Genomic DNA, 17,446 nt, shown 5'->3' with positions numbered 1-17,446 from the left:
TGAAATAGTTATCTACGTTTACAGTAGAGAACGGACATAATTCTATCCAGAAATAGCTACATAAAACCTTCTTTCCAAAATATTATTGACTTGATTCAGGTACTGATACACCAATTATATACAAAAGACAGATATTTGTATCACACAAATACAGGATGATACAAATATCCTGCACATGGCTGCCTTCAGTGGACAAATATCCGTCTGAATGAAGGGTAGCTGGAGGGAGGTCCCTCTATTTTAACAAATAGACCGTGGTCTGTGGATTTCATAACATTTATCTAAACCTGATCGGTAAACCAGGGCAACCTAAGGGGAATAACAGTGTTTTTTGAAAAATAAATATCAATTTTACCATCTAAGAAACTTTAGTTTCCTCCCATTTATTTTATAATTTGACAACTACACACAGCACAGCCTGCAGACTTTAACAAAGTTTCACATGATCTCAGCAGTGCAAGCAGATTTTAGGTCTAATACTTTCAACTCATAAAAAAATCTGATTTGATTCTGTTTGTGATAAATACCTACGGACTAACTTTTTTCTACAGGGACCAAGCTTTAAAAAGCATGCCAATGGTCGTAGACATGATTATTCTTTTTACTGTACAGATATATTTAGATAATCATTTGTTGTCTGTTAGTCTGCTGACAATTGGTGATTACTGTAGGTAGACTTCTTTAAGCTGCTGGAAAACTGGGGTTGATTATTCAAAACACACATTGACATGCTTTACCAAAACTGAGACAATTGAGCTTTTTATCAGAAATAAGTCTTGATGCTTCAATGAGTATGATTAAAAAAGGATTCAGTGGAAGGACTGTTTGCTTGAGGCCTCTGACTTACTGTTACTTGTTCTTGTGGTTAATTTAGTTATTTGACTTGATAGTGTTAGTTTCTATTTTTTTTTTTTAAAGAAACAACTTCCTTTAAGTTTTGCTTTAATCTTTTTTTGTTATTAAACTCCTTTCAATTTGCTTGCACTTGGTTCCTCTCTTTTCCCCAGCTTTAATGTATTTGTTACTCCCTGTCATCCCCTGGCCACCTTTGCCCACATGGCAAAATTGGTCTGGCCCGGCTCTGGCCCACAATACACTTAGACTCGGACAGACTCGGCCAACATACCGCAAAGAATGACGGCCCTTAAGTGGCCCAGATATAGTTTGCCAGAGACGACCCACACATGGGCCAGCTTAATCACAAGCTCAACCTTAACCGGCCCAGATGCGGCATGGACAGATCTGGGCCACATAAACCGAGCCACAATCGGGCTAGATGCGGCATGCCATCATATATACAATGCCATCATTGCCAGACCTGGTCCACATCCGGTTTACATACCACTTGCCATGCCAGCTCTCAGCCAGCAGTGCCGGGTTGACGCCAGATCTGGCCCAGTACTTTCAGACCAATTTTGCTGTGTGGGTGGGGTCGTAACAACTGGCACAACTCAGTTTGAACTGCTGATCTTACTGATTTCTGTGAAGGTTCTCAATCATCCAGGTCATGGTAACTCAAAGCCTGATCCATAAGAAAACTAGACTTGAAGAAGAATTTCTACCAAGTCCAGTTTCCTTACAGATCAAGCTTTGAAGGATCTTACTGATTGTAATTTATCTTGTTTTTAACATTCATAATGCTCTTATTTTTATTATTATTATAAATATCCAGTTGTGAATTCCAGCACCTTTGCCTTTTGATATTAAACATTTCCTGTTTAATCCATGCTTTATTGAATTGTTACTCCCTGCATAATGGATGATTTAAATCTGCTCCATTGTTGTCTGTACCTTGGCTCCAATGTAAATGAGAGTCCTCCAGCAGTGTGTTTTCTGAAGATGTTAATTAATAAATAAGATAATACTTTAAATGATGGTATTAATAAACATGACCTTCTCATTTCCTGTTTTCATTTTCCTGTAGCTTTCTCATGACCCATAAACATTTACCTCTTTAATGAATGACACGTCTTTACACAAGCCTTAACGGGATTAATATTTACATAGACTTTAAAGGGACAGTTATTTTTGTCAAAGTGTGGTTGGATGAGGTACTTATCAATGGTAAGTGTATGACCCACAGGGGACCCGGGTCAGCTCGGCTCCTTTGTTGAGAAGCCAGGTAGAGAACCAACAGCTAGGCTATCAACCTTTGCAGAGAGGCCAGCTTTACCAAATCATTTTCCTTATTTTAACAAACTCCAACCAAAAATTAATGTTGGTGTAAGTTTACGGTCTGATGGAATTTGTTCAGGTCTTTATTTTGCCGTCAGAAAGCTAATTCTTAATTTGAACTACTTTAGGACGCTACACAAGTGTTCCTCCACCTGCAGCACACTGATCAGCTGTTTGGGGCTTTGAAAGAGAAGAGAGTGATCCTGACAGCGATGGTGACATGCCGTTTAGTGCAGAAAACTTTATGCACCTGAGTTTACAGAGGAACAAGTGATTCAACAGACTGGAGGAGAGAGGGGAGGAACTTCTAAACTGCAGAGCAGGAGAGATCCTGAGTTACCTGGTGGTGCAGGTGTGTAAACTGTGAGCGCATGAACCCAGAGAGTTCCTGCTTTTTTCTTTTTATTCATGATTTCCTTTAACACATTTTTCTCTAGCAATGTTATAGAGCTTGAGAACAAAGAGTTTTATCATTGATGATAATATTGTGCATTTGAAGAAATAACTTAATACACGTGAATAATGACTGGCGTGACCTGATTTTACCGACAATAACTCTCACTCCCAGAGGAGATCAGATTGAGTGATTCTTTATCCTCTATTAAAAAACACATTTTTATAGATGTACATTTACAGGAGTTGTTTTCTCAGCATTTTATTCCTCCTGACGCTGCTTTTATTCCATTTTCAGACACCATCAGAGGCAAAAAATGATATTGTTGATCTTATGATTGTTTGAGTCTTTTATCTGTTTACTGGTTTTAATCTTCTTACAATGTTTTATTATCTGTTATCTGTTGCTGGTTTTTAGCATTTTATATTGTTTCATTTATTTTTATCTTTGGCGGTCTTAAAGCTGGGGTTGGTAGTCTCGGAAAACTAGCATGAATTTGAATGTAGCATGTCTTCAGGACTCCATCTAACCCCTCCCCCCCTCCCCTCGGAGCTCCTCCAAAACGACGCCCCCACTCACATACACGAGCGCCGCTGATTCATCACCATATGATGGTGACTGATTCAAAACCGGTCCTCACCAAAACATTCTCATAGTGAAAGTTAAAAACACAAACAAACATGGCTGCTGTTAGCACTCACAACTGTTATGCTAACATTATCAAGTTGTCATGGTGACACGATATCAGGAGAAAAGTTATAACACATATATAACACTGTAACAGCTCTACTGTTTGTTAAACCTGTTCAGTGTAGATGTTCTTAATTCCTACAGTGTTGACAGTCAGTGAAGGCATCAGGAGAGGTGTAGAGTGTGTGAGTGGGAGAGAGGAGAGACAAGAGGAGAAGTTCTTCATTCATTCAAACATTGATTGTTGCTTTGTTGGTTGGCGTGGTAACGGCCGACAGTGACCGGTTATTAAAGATCAACATGTTCACCAATCGGCTCGTCATCCCTACAGCGTCCGGACGGACGCTACAGTACATCTACATTTCTGTAGGACTTACTAAATGTCATTCATTCTTCTGCTTGTCAGAGCCCCCGTGGTGAGAGCTTATTAGACTCTGATCCGGACTACAGTCCTGAGCAAAGACCCTCATGGGGTCAGAGGGGACAGGCCCGAGGTGGAGCGAGAGGGGCAGTCAGTAGAGTCAGGGGAAGCAGAGGCAGGGGACGGGGAGTGAACGCCGGGGAAATGTACGCTCTGCAGGAGGCGGGCAGAACGGCAGGACGGGATTTGATTGGTTTAAAATTTTGGGACCCAAAAACGGTGATTGGTTGGTGTTTTCCCAGGTTTACTCCGGCTGTAGATAGCAGCTTTTTTTACCTCTTTTTAAGGAACACATTATGTATTGATTACCATCGGGACATAAAGATCATTTTAACCAGTATAACAAAAAGTGGATCTAAATCTGACGACCAACCCCAGCTTTAACCCTTTTATCTTGTTTATTTATTTCACATTCCTCTCAGTTTGCAGCTGTTCTGCTCTTCCCCCCCTGCTGTTTTTGGTTTACATTCTTAAGTCATTGTATTCATCACATTTCTTTATTTTATTGTTTTCTTTTATTATATTTCACATTTGTAAAGCCCTTTATACCGCTGTTTTGAAAAGTGCTATATAAATAAAGTATATTATTCCCATGATGCCTGTAAACCTTCACCACATGAGCCTTTTTTCTTAAAATTTGCATCAAGTTTACAACTTTGCTTTTGTTATTAAAGCAAGATTAAGGACTGTCAACATTAATGTCTGTGCATTTATGTTCACTTACTTTCCCCAGATGGGATGATGTCATCATTAGCAGGTGGCCCTGTAATAAAAAAAGACAGTTTCAGTTTTGACTTTATGTTTTTTATGTAACATTTCATAGTTTATGTAAATCAAGTTTTCATATTCTTATTATAAATACTATTGCTCTTACCAGCAGCAACAGCACCAATGCTGCCAGGTCTGGTTTTCCTTTGATGAGTGCTTTTTGTTTCATCAGTGGGCTCCATGAACACATCACAGCTAACATGCTCTCCATCGTGCTCCTTCACAAATTGACCCAAACGTGTCAACAGCTCTGGAAGTTCAAGGTTCACCTGCTCCACATATCTGTCCCTACACTCTCTGATCATGTCTTTGAAGGGAGAATACTGAGTATATTTGGAGCTCTGCTCTCTGGGTGATGATATCAGTATCAATGAATGATCAAATGATTGATCACTGAAGCATTTAAGGACTCTGCAGAGTCTCTGTTTGTGTTCCTCACTGAAGTCTTCAGGTTGTAGAACCAGCAGGAACACATCAGGTCCAGGATCAGAGAGTCTCACACAGGCTGTCACGTGTTCTGTCAGTCTGTCTTCAGAGATGTGGGGACTCAGCAGATCTGGAGTGTTGATGAGAACTATGTCTTTCTCCTGTATCTGTCTTCTGACCTTCAAACAGCCGTCTGGTTCTTCCTCAGTGTTGAACTCAGTCTCTCCGAGTATAAAGTTCCCCACTGAACTCCTCTCAGACCAGCTGTTCCCCAGCAGAACCACCCTCAGCTCAGAAACTGTGAAAAACAAGGATTTGAAATAAATTAATAACTGCTGTTTATTTTTGTTTGAAGTCTAAGGACTGTCCTTTTGACATAAAGTCCTGGAGAAAGTGTTTTTTGCCCAGCTGCAGACTTTTTTAGCAGACCATGACATATATGAAAAGTTTCAGTCTGGTTTTAAAACACGTCACAGCACCGAAACTGCACTTTTAAGAGTTTTCAATGATCTGATTTTAACCGTTGACTCGTTAGACTCTGTCATTTTGGTACTTTTGGACCTATCTGCGGCGTTTGACACTGTCAACCACACGATTCTCCTGTCACGCCTTGAGAGTTGTGGAATTAAGGGTTTAGCACTCAGTTGGTTCCAATCCTACCTGACAGACAAGTTTCTCTGTCCATTTGGGAGATTATTTCTCTGAGACAGCCCCTCTTACTTGTGGTGTTCCTCAGGGGTCTGTTTTGGGCCCTATCCTGTTCTCTCTGTATATGCTGCCCTTGGGATCTATTTTTAAGAAATATGGCGTCTCATTTCACTTTTTTGTTGATGATGTGCAGATTTATATGCCGTTGAGCTTAAAAAGGAATGGATCCCTGCAGTCCTTGTTCAACTATTTGAACGACGTCAAGTTATGGCTAAGCCTAAACTTTCTGCACCTTAATGAGAAAAAGACTGAGGTCATTGTGTTTGGACAGCCCCAACAGTTCAATGGGAGCACTCTCAGCCCTCTCGCAGCAAATATTCACTCCTCTGTAAAGAGCCTTGGTGTTTATTTAGACTGCCTTTAAATTTGAAAAACAGATCTCCACTGGATAAGATGGCCATCTGAATTTAAGAATGTGTGCACACGTACTTGCGTAATTCCAATGCATTGGTTGCTGAAGTTGATTTGACTTTGTATTGACTTATTTGTTGCGATCTGTTGACTGTCGAAATATTTAAATATGGAAGACTGTGCAGTGAGTGCGGACGCGCCGTCTGGTGTGAGTGTGCCAGCTGACGCTTGCAAACCGGACTCTGGGGCCGGAAAAAGCGACGCTCAAACCAGCAAACGGGTGGTCAAACTTTCTGCGAAAGGTCTTGCTGATAACATAGTCAGATTGCAAAGTAGTAGAAAGGCAAAGCTAAATAAGGCTAGCAGTTTGAGGAAAACAATACAAGGTTTAATGCAAAATGGTAAAAACGCCGAGGTTCAAAAATGTCACAATGACTTCATTGATTTGTGTGATGAAATAAGGTGTATTCATGATTCTGTGATGATTTTGTTGCCACATGAAGAAAGGGAAAGACATGAACCGTGGTTAAAGGCAAAAATGATGTTCAATGATGAATTTATTGAACGCGTTGAAGAGTGGGTAAAATTCAATGGAAACATTGTGTCCGAAAACAAAATGAATGCTGGTTTGATGGCTGATGTTGGTGAGAAACACAACGATATTGACCCCAAGGATAGCGTTTCAAATGTGGGCAAGCATTCAAATAAAAGTGAAACAAGTAACAGGTCAAGTACCACTTCTTCTGCTCAAATAGGCAGCAGCAGAAAGAGCTGCACTGGTTGCTCGGATGGCATCGTTAAAGGAACGACATGCATTGGAGGAACAGGAGCAACTGATAAAAAGGAAAAAGGAACAGCTCGCAATTGAGACTGAGCTAGCTGCATCTAATGCTAAGTTGGCAGTCTTTCAGGCTTCAGATGGACAAGTTCTCTCACAGGCACCCACGGATGGAATTAACTCTTATTTTGAAAGGGAAAAGAGGAAAGTGGCATCAGTAAATAACCTTAACCTTATGTACGGGGTCATTGTCTATTTAAGGTAGGAACCTTTGTTGTGTTGTCAGGTGTTCTGCCCGGAAGGTTAAACAGTTTTTGACCGCTATCGCAGCCTGGTGCTGCGGGAGTTATGCGCCGATGTTCGTTTGTGATACGTTTGTATTGGACACTTTGGGAGAACAGAAAATGAAAATAAACGGACCAGGAGTTCAACCTGCAAATATGACCTGGACTTTAATTCATGAAGCACAGTAATTCCCAGCGCGTCAAACAGGTATTCCAGGTGCAGCGCCTCAGTGGCTTAAAGCTTTGGCTCGGCCTCTACACTCGGCTTAAAACCCGGGGTGACTGAGCCTTTGCAGCAGCAGCCCCCAAGCTCTGGAATGGCTTGCCACTCCAATTACGATCAGCCCCCACTGTTGAATGTTTTAAATCTTTGTTGAAGACCCATCTCTTCTCTTTGGCCTTCTCCTCGTGAGGAGGACATTAATATCCTGATATGTTGTGTTGTTTATTGTTGTCTTCATGTACTTTTTACTTTTTACCTTGTAAAGCACTTTGGCCAACACTGGTTGTTTTTATGTGCTATATAAATAAAGTTGACTTGACTTGACGTGAGCGTCAGAAGCTGTTGACTTGTACATCACTGTCACTTGCCATTAAAAACTATGACGGGCAGGAGGAAAAGAAATAGAGGGAAAGCATCCACAACAGCTGCTCCCTTAAAGCTGGAGTAGGACATGTTATTCTGATACATTTTTGTCAATAACTGTTAAAAAGCGATGTATACATCGATAGGGAGTAATACACAAAGTGATCTAACACTGAGATGAGGAAACTCAGTTGTCTGTGTCAGCAGCTAGGCTGCAATAAGTCCGTCCAATAATTTCACACACACCGAGTGCAGTGATTGGATGACCTGCCGGATGACCTGTGACCTGCCGAAAGACACACCTACTGTTTACAGGAGTGCGCGTGACCTGAGATTGTCACACAGCCACAGCAGGCTGTTCACCAACGCAGAACACCTGATAAACATGTCAGAGAGAGAGAAACCGACGTTATTAGCCCCACTTCTGCCCTCAAGTTCTGCCGCTACACAGAGCAAGAAGAGGAAGACTGTGATGGAAAAGGAGACGACTTAAAAACGCTGGATGAAGATACAAACACGAGTCAATATTCGGGCTGCATTTCCGCAACAGCTGAAGGATTTGAAGGGCCTCCAAAGCGACGCCATGGTTGCTGATTTTCTACTGGACAGGTAATCATGTCATTTCATTTGTCTTTGTGTTCATGGTTTTGTTCATCAGCTAGCGATAACTTCGGCTGCTAGCGGCCGGCTAACGGCTTGGAACTGTGTTTACACAGACCTGTATACAGTCTGTTAGCTGCTAGCTCTTTATCAGACCTGTATACAGTCTGTTAGCTGCTAGCTCTTTATCAGACCTGTATACAGTCTGTTAGCTGCTAGCTCTTTATCAGACCTGTATACAGTCTGTTAGCTGCTAGCTCTTCTGTTGCTCTTTATCAGCATGAATGGGATGTTGTGCAAAGTCTACATGTTGTCTTTTCTGGGTTTAATAGCTACGAGAAAGAAACATAGAGCGCCCACACCATTAAAACACCGGAAGCGGAGACCCCCTCTGACCGGTGAGTTTCAGGCCCAATAAGAACTCCATGAACATGAACGTTGCTTTGACCACTGCTTGCATAGAGGTACAAATACTGCTCTGTTTTTTAGTAGGAGCTATTTTTGATTTACAGTCCCCTCCAAAAGTATTGGAACAGTGAGGCCAATTCCCTTATTTTTACTGTAGACTGGAAACATTTGGGTTTGACACCGAAAGATAAACATGAGACAAGAGATCAACATTTCAGCTTTTATTTCCAGGTATTTACATCTGGATCTGATACACAACTTAGAAGATAGCATTATTTGTAAAGGAACACCACATTTTTAGGTGAGCAAAACTATTGGAACAGATACACTTAAAATAAATTCAAGTGAATAAGACTTAATATTTTGTTGCAAATCCTTTGCCTGCAATAACTGCATCAAGCCTGTGACCCATTGACATCACCAAACTTTTCCATTCTTCTTTTGTGATGCTTTTCCAGGCTTTCACTGAAGCCTCTTTCAGTTGTTGTTTGTTTTGGGGGGTTACTCCCTTCAGTCTCCTCTTTAGCAGGTAAAATGCATGCTCTATAGGGTTTAAGTGTGGAGATTGACTTGGCCAATCTAAAAGCTCCCACTTCTTGCCCCTGATGAACTCCTTTGTTGTTTTTGCAGTGTGTTTGGGGTCATTATTTTGCTGCATGAAGAAGGATCTTCAAATCAGTTTGGTTGCATATTTCTTTAAATTGGCAGACAAAATGTTTCTGTAGACTGCCAAGTTCATTTTGCTGCTGCCATCATGTGTTACATCATCAATGAATGATCCCATCCCAGAAGAAGCCATGCAAGCCCAAGCCATGACATTTCACTGATGAGCTTGTATGTTTGGGATCATGAGCAGATTCTTCCTTTCTCCAAACTTTAGCCTTTCCATCACTTTGGTAAAGGTTCATCTTTGTCTCATCAGTCCATAAAACTTTGTCCCAGAATTGTTGAGGCTCATCTCTGTACTTTTTGGCAAAATCCAGTCTGGCCTTCCTATTCTTTTTGCTAATGAGTGGTTTGCATCTTCTAGTGTAGCCTCTGTATTTTTGTTCGTGAATGATTAATCTTCATTGATGATGTAACACATGATGGCAGCAGCAAAATGAACTCGTCAGTCTACAGAAACATTTTGTCTGCCAATTTTAAAGAAATATGCAACCAAACTGATAGAGAGATCCTTCTTCATGCAGCAAGATAATGACCGCAAACACACTGCAAAAACAACAAAGGAGTTCATCAGGGGCAAGAAGTGGAAGCTTTTAGATTGGCCAAGTCAATCTCCAGACTTAAACCCTATAGAGCATGCATTTTACCTGCTAAAGAGGAGACTGAAGGGAGTAACCCCCCAAAACAAACGGAACAAAAAGTTTGGTGATGTCAATGGGTCACAGGCTTGATGCAGTTATTGCAAGCAAAGGATTTGCAACAAAATATTAAGTCTTATTCACTTTAATTTATTTTAAGTGTATCTGTTCCAATAGTTTTGCTCACCTAAAAATGTGGTGTTCCTTTACAAATAATGCTATCTTCTAGTTGTGTATCAGATCCAGATGTAAATACCTGGAAATAAAAGCTGAAATGTTGATCTCTTGTCTCATGTTTATCTTTCGGTGTCAAACCCAAATGTTTCCAGTCTACAGCAAAAATAAGGGAATTGGCCTCACTGTTCCAATACTTTTGGAGGGGACTGTACGTATGCAGAGGGTTTTTTTCCGCACAAAATAAAATCTACTTGTTTGTAAAAATGTTCTCTTTCACTTCACGTGATCTGCATGCTAATTCTCAATCTGGGACCACAGCAGGACAGGCAGACACCATACAGACTAAAGAGATGAGAGACAAAAAGTCTGGCTGATAAAAAATCCTGTGAATGTTAGCTGCTTCTCTAAAAGGTTGGTTTGGTGAAGGAAAGCATAAATAAAAGTGTTCTACAAGGAATCAAATACACAGAATAATTGTATTGATAATCTGTGGGCAGTCTTCCTCTCCAAAGAGGGAGAGAGCACATTTTGACATCACTTACTCAGAAAATATGAGATAATATTCAAGATAACAATAAGAAATATATGTACCATATGTGTACAGTTTAATTTATTTATTTTTCTTAAAGCTCATGCTTGAGCTTGTTTTTCTTCTCTATGTGTCTTACTTAGTTTTATTCCCTCCTTGGAATTAAAACCATGGAAAGTATCTTAGTTAAGTTTTAATCTCATGGATATACAACCATCGAACTCTTGTAGATAATAATTACTCACAAATCACTCCCCAAAAGAGTATGGAGGTTCTGCCCTATAGAAAGAAAGAAAACCTCCTTTTTACTGTCTCGGCAAATTAAACTACAGTGTCAATGGAACATAGAACAATGGAAGAGGTAATATAGGAACACACACATATGGGTTTTAACAATGATTTTGAGTAAAGAAAATTCATTGAGAAATAGAAATTCTCTCCTCTCTTCATTTTTTTCTGAGTGAATAAACTCTTGTGTCACAACTACCTCCTGAAAGAGGACCACCGTCTCTCCCTGGTGAGAACATTACCCTCTGAGCATGCTCCCTGAGTAGCTTTGGTTGTTTTTATCTAATATCTGTTATGGCTCAAATAGGGACAGGACCCGACTGGAGACACAGGTATTCTAATAAAGCTGGACAGAAGTTTGACTCACAGTCAGGTGGTAACCATCCCATGCTGTTCCTGCGCCTCAGAGGAAACAGATCATCTCTGTCTGGAAGGACACAGATTAATGTTATCAGCGGTGAACATAGACTTTCATTACAGTTATTAGTAAAGATATGAACATACATCAGACACCTCTGTATTCAGAATGATAAATGTAGAGCTGAAAACGTCAGCTCATGATTAAACTGTTTCATTGACATTAGGTGTTCCAGGACTGTTTCCTGTTTCTGTCCTGTTGTAACATCTGAGTAAGAAGCTCCTCTGTTGTCTGTATAATATGTAAACAGAGAGAGGAGTGTTACCTGTTAAAGTCTGACTGGACTCACCTGCTGCTGCAGTCGCCATGACGTCACTCTGCTGTAAACATCAGAGACTGATTCAACTGGAAAAGAACAGCAGGGTTTGAGAATGAGAGAAAAAGATGAGTGTGGAGGTCAGTTTGGTTACTGAGGATAACAAACCTTATCAAGATGTATTTTTTGTTTCATGTTGATCTGATTTATATCTTATGGCTCATGTTATTTCATGTCTTGTAATGTTTTACAGTCATGTGTCCTGTATTGTGTTTTTATGTTTGGCCACTTGTTTGCCATAAACTTTTGGATTGATTCTTAATCTCAACGAGTCTGTCCTGATTAAATAAAACTAACTATAAATAAAATGTAAACTATCTCCCATATAATAATTAAATCTCAAATAATAATTGATATCTGTCTCACCTTTACCTTTTAATAGAGTTGCAGGTGTCAGTGAGTCAAAAGGAGAGTGATTTTTTTTTCTAAGCAAAGACAGAAAGGATAGAACTGACTCATATTATGATTATCATCATAATACTTACATAAAACCCAATAGAAAATCTTTGGAGGGAGCTGAAACTCTGTGTTACCCAGCGACATCCCCAAAACCTGAAAGATCTGGAGAAGATCTGTATGGAGCAGTGGGCCATAATCCCTGCTGCAGTGTGTGCAAACCTGGTCAAGAACTACAGGAAACGTCTGACCTCTGTAATTGTTAACAAAGGTTTCTGTACCAAATATTAAGTTATATTTTTTTGTTGTATCAAATACTTATTTCATGCAATAAAATGCAAATCAATTATTTAAAATCATACAATGTGATTTTCTGGATTTTCGTTTTAGATTCTGTCTCTCACAGTTGAAGTGTACCTTTGATAAAAACTACAGACCTCTCCATTCTTTGTAAGTGGGAAAACTTACAAAATCGGCGGTGTATCAAATACTTATTTTACCCACTGTATACTGATTATGGAGGAGGGTGAGAGGACAGATGACTGTTCATGAGTCCATGATGACCCGCTCAGTCAGTTCCTGCTGCTCCTCAACACAAACCTTCACAACATTTACAACCAGAGCTTTATTGTGAGGTCGTTAAACTTACTACAGAGAGATTATTAGAGACATTAAGCATGTCTCATCTCTTTGGTGCAGCATAATTAATCAGGCTAATAAATAACTGATAATTATAAATGTTCTGTTATGACTTCTGTTGTGAGTCTCTCACATGTAACACTGCTGCTCATTTACTCTTTATACAACATGTCAGATCAGAGCGAGTCTTCCTCCTCCTCTGATATCTGATTGAAGTCCTGTAGATTATTTTCTTCCTGAATGCTCGTCACTAACTTCTCATCAGATCACCTCATTTTAAAAACATTTCAAAGATTAAAGAGTGAAAACTAAAGAGAACCTTCAGATTCAGACTAAAACACATTTAGAGCATGTATTTGATGGATTTCATCTTTTACCTCAACACATTGAGACTGCTGAGTAAAGCCCACTACATGTCACAGATCTAAATCACATTTTAAACATCCTGCAGTGTTTATATTAACTCTACTTCCATAAACACAAACAGGTATTCTAACATTACTCTCATCATTTGGTTATTTCTCTGTAGGTAGTTTTGGTCGAGTTTACTGAATTTCTTGCTGCGACACAAAGTGTTAAAAGAGAAACTAACGGGTGACAAAGAGGGGAAGAGGAAACCGTGGCTAAGGCTACATGTCTGAGAGTCAAGTAGGTAGAAGAAATTCAGCAGCAAGGACATGTCTGACAAACTCGTGCATCAAACCCTCTTAAGATTTAAGTTTGAGTGTTGAGTTCATGAACAAGCTGATTAAATAAGTGTTGTCTGATCTGTCTGTCAAATATATTACATACATGAACACGTATGTAAACATATGTTTTAATGTTTGTAATTTATTCGTCTGGATTATGATATATAATCAATGAACCTCTTTATCTATTGTAAAATAATTATATTTAAGTAGTATATTTAAATATAAACTATGAGTAAAGTATATTTTAAACTTAGACAATCTTTAAAAAGAGATGATTATTCTTTATGTTGGTATTTGAAAAGGAAGCTGACTGGATCATTATTTATTTAATTAATACTGGAGATGTGGTGGGATTAGATTAGTGACACTTCTTCCCTCTCATTTTCAGATTTGTAAATGAAATTTCATGTAATGGACTTTTCTAAATGAACAGTTTTAATTTAATTCACAATAACAGAATAGATTTTACTCTACATAAATGTATTGTCACTGAATGGGTTACATGGAGTTTGCTACTGTTATGTTTAGTTGAAGGAAGTTAAAAGGTGCCACACCCTGACTGAGGAAACAAGTGTTTGTGTAGTCTACTATTACTTCCAATGAATTAAGACAATGAATGGTTACATAGAGCAACAGAGGGCATCTGTTTCTCCAGCTGACATAAACGTTACTGTCTTCTGAAGTGACAGTTTTGAAGTCAGATTGTAACATCATAATGTATAAACTATGTCTGAACATGATAAAGAGAACTGGATTGATGAGTTTTAACATGAACATTTATGATTATGCAGCAAAGTTTGATGACAGATGATTCTGATGACCCGCTCAGTCACTTCCTGCTGCTTTGAGACTGCTGAGTAAAGCCCACTACATGTCACAGATTTTAATTACATTTTAACCATCCTGCAGAGTTTATATTAACTCTACTTCCCATCAACACAAACAGGTATTCTAACATTACTCTCATCATCTGGTTATTTCTCTGTAGGTAGTTTTGGTCAAGTTCACAGAATTTCTTGCTGCGACACAAACAGCATTCAAAGAAAGACTAACAGGTGACAAAGAGCGGGAAGAGGAAACTGTGGGTAAGGCTACATGTCTGAGAGTCAAGTAGGTAGAGGAAACTCAGCAACAAGGACATGTCTGACAAACACGTGCATCAAACCCTCTTAAGATTTAAGTTTGAGTGTTGAGTTCATGAACAAGCTGATTAAATAAGTGTTGTCTGATTTGTCCATCAAATATATTACGTACATGAACAGGTATGTAAACATATGTTTTAATGTTTGTAATTAGACTTCTGGATTAAGATATAAAAATAATAAACCTCTATATTTATTGCAACAAATTTATATTTGTGTAGTAGACAATCTCTAAAAAGAGGTGATTATTGTTTATGTTGGTATTTAAAAAGGAAGCTGACTGGATCATTATTTATTTAATTAATACTAGAGAAGTGGTGTGATCTGACGAATGTTACTTCCTCTCTCTCCTTTTTGGCTGTGTTAATTAAATGTATTGTAATGGACTTTTCTATATAGACATTTTCATATTATTCACAATAACAGAGTAAGTTTAACTCTACATAAATGTATTGTAATGGATTGGGTTACATGGAGTTTCCTACTGTTGTGTTTAATTGAAGAAAGTTAAAGTTAAATGGTGCCATGCATCCTAACTGAGGAAACAAGTGTATGTTTAGTCTACTATTACTGCCAATGAATTACAACAATGAATGGTTACATAGAGCAACAGAAGGCACCTGTTTCCAGCTGACAGACTTTACTGTCTCAAGTGTGAGTTTTAAAGTCAGATTGTAACATCATAATGTATAAACTACGTCTCAACATGATATAAAGGACTGGATCGATAAGTCTTAACATGAGAGTGTGTTATTATGCAGAACGATGAGAGGACTGATGATTATGATGACCCGCTCAGTCCCTTCCTGCTGCTCCTCAACACAAGACTTCACAGCTTTTTATAACCATAGCTTTATTGTGAGGTGGTGAACCTGATCACAGAGAGAGATCTTTACAGACATTAAGCATGTCTCATCTCTTTGGTGTAGCATAATTAATCAGGCTAATAAATAACTGATAATTATAAATGTTCTGTTATGACTTCTGTTGTGAGTCTCTCACATGTAACACTGCTGCTCATTTACTCTTTATACAACATGTCAGATCAGAGCGGGAGTCTTCCTCCTCCTCTGATATTTGAAATGGCGTCCTGTAGATTATTTTCTTCCTGAATGCTCGTCACTAACTTCTCATCAGATCACCTCATTTTAAAAACATTTCAAAGATTAAAGAGTGAAAACTAAAGAGAACCTTCAGATTCAGACTAAAACACATTTAGAGCATGTATTTGATGGATTTCATCTTTTACCTCAACACGTTGAGACTGCTGAGTAAAGCCCACTACATGTCACAGATCTAAATCACATTTTAAACATCCTGCAGAGTTTATATTAACTCTACTTCCATCAACACAAACAGGTATTCTAACATTACTCTCATCATTGGGTTATTTCTCTGGATGTAGTTTTGGTCGAGTTTACTCACCGGATTAATTTCTTGCTGCAACAAAAACGGCGTTCAAAGAGAAACTACAAAATGAATGAGAATGGGGAGGTTTAAAAAAGAGGAAACCGCGGCTACGACACATCTGACAGACTCATATATCAAATCCTCTATGATTTAAGTTTGAGTGTTGAGTTCATGAACAAGCTGATTAAATAAGTTGAAGTTTATTACGTTTATCTAGAATCTAAAAAGTAATACAAGTTGTGCACCAAGAGGCTTCACAGTAACAGACAGGCTTTACATGAGCAGCACAATATTCAGTTCAGAGGAAACATTATGAAACATGATACAAGATTAAAATAGAAGCATTGAATTAAATCAGAGAGACAATAATTTTAATTCTAATTATGTAAAAGTTTATAAATATTTTGTTGACGAGACACTTTTCTATGAAATTAACAATGAAGTCAGTTTGAGAGAGGCAGCCTAAACACTCCCCCCCTCATACACACACCTCAGAGGTTAAAGACAGTGAAGTTAACACCTTCATACACAGACATTGATACTCACTGAACTCCTCAAGTCTCCATGAGCTTACATGAGACTCACTGTTGGGTCCCAGGAGTGGAGGGCTCCTTCTTCACTGTCGGGTCTGTTCAGATACATTAATAAATGTTTTTATTAATCTGGCCTGCCTCCAGTCCTGACTTGTCATGAATCAAAAAGGAGACCCTGAACTGTTGAGAGTCTGAAATCCTATATCAGGCAAGAATGTGACGTTACATTTCACTTTCAAACTCCAGAAACTGATCTCCTGTGTTCACACACGTTTACAGAGTGTTGGTAAAAGAAGAGATGATGTAACACAAAGGTAAACATTGTTTCATCAACATTTTACACTGCAACCCAACTTTCTTAGAGTCTGGTTTGTACGACCTTAGAAATTGTTTTGCTCTTCCATTTTAGTATATTTAGTTTATTTCCATTTTCCGAATTTAATATTGTACAAACGGAGGTCATTTAAATGTCATTTAAACCTGCTACCAGTTATATCTCTACATAGACCCTCACTAAAAACAAGATGATTGAAAGCATGAAAAAACAGACATTTGTATATCTATCAGTCTCTATAATGATGTGTAGTTATTGCAGTGATAGCTGATAAACACTCAAATAAGTCATGTCTGATGAAGTGACCCGCAAACAATATATTTTTATCAAAAAAGATAATCTTAAAAACAGAGGTCTTATCTTTCATGAAAGAGTGATTTTTATATGAAGAATAAAATCAAAAGTCTTATCCATTGAGTAGGTTATGTCTTATTTCAACAGGACAGATTATTGGTTACCTACTTACATGTGGTCATTTGGTATTTTACAGCATATAATGTTTATATAAATGTTCTAATGGATGAATTGGAGGGGTGGGTTTTAAAACCCCTGAGGTCTCTGACCTCATATTGAGGGTTTGGATTGATCTCTTAGATGACGGAAGACTTACCTGACAGCTTACCTGACAAGGAGAATTAACTGTACTTACCCATCAGGAACATTTGCTGTACTCACCTGG

At 38.6% G+C, this 17,446-nt stretch overlaps 1 protein-coding gene across 1 annotated transcript in view; it reads right to left on the bottom strand.

The window, feature by feature from the left end:
- The window catches only part of LOC117809361 (GTPase IMAP family member 8-like), a 31,459-nt gene extending 20,164 nt beyond the window's left edge, over window positions 1–11,295 (bottom strand). The window contains exons 1-3 of the mRNA XM_034678920.1: window positions 11,255–11,295; window positions 4,555–5,172; window positions 4,405–4,443 (exon numbers count right to left, since the gene is read on the bottom strand). Coding sequence (XP_034534811.1) covers window positions 4,405–4,443; window positions 4,555–5,172; window positions 11,255–11,276 — 679 coding nt within the window. The 5' untranslated portion in view covers window positions 11,277–11,295. The remainder of the gene's footprint in view (window positions 1–4,404; window positions 4,444–4,554; window positions 5,173–11,254) is intronic.
- Window positions 11,296–17,446: the final 6,151 nt, after the last annotated feature.

Source organism: Notolabrus celidotus, unplaced genomic scaffold, assembly GCF_009762535.1.
Source record: "Notolabrus celidotus isolate fNotCel1 unplaced genomic scaffold, fNotCel1.pri scaffold_258_arrow_ctg1, whole genome shotgun sequence".
In the NCBI taxonomy this organism is placed as follows: Eukaryota; Metazoa; Chordata; class Actinopteri; order Labriformes; family Labridae; genus Notolabrus; species Notolabrus celidotus.
This window is presented reverse-complemented; position numbering and strand designations above follow the sequence as displayed.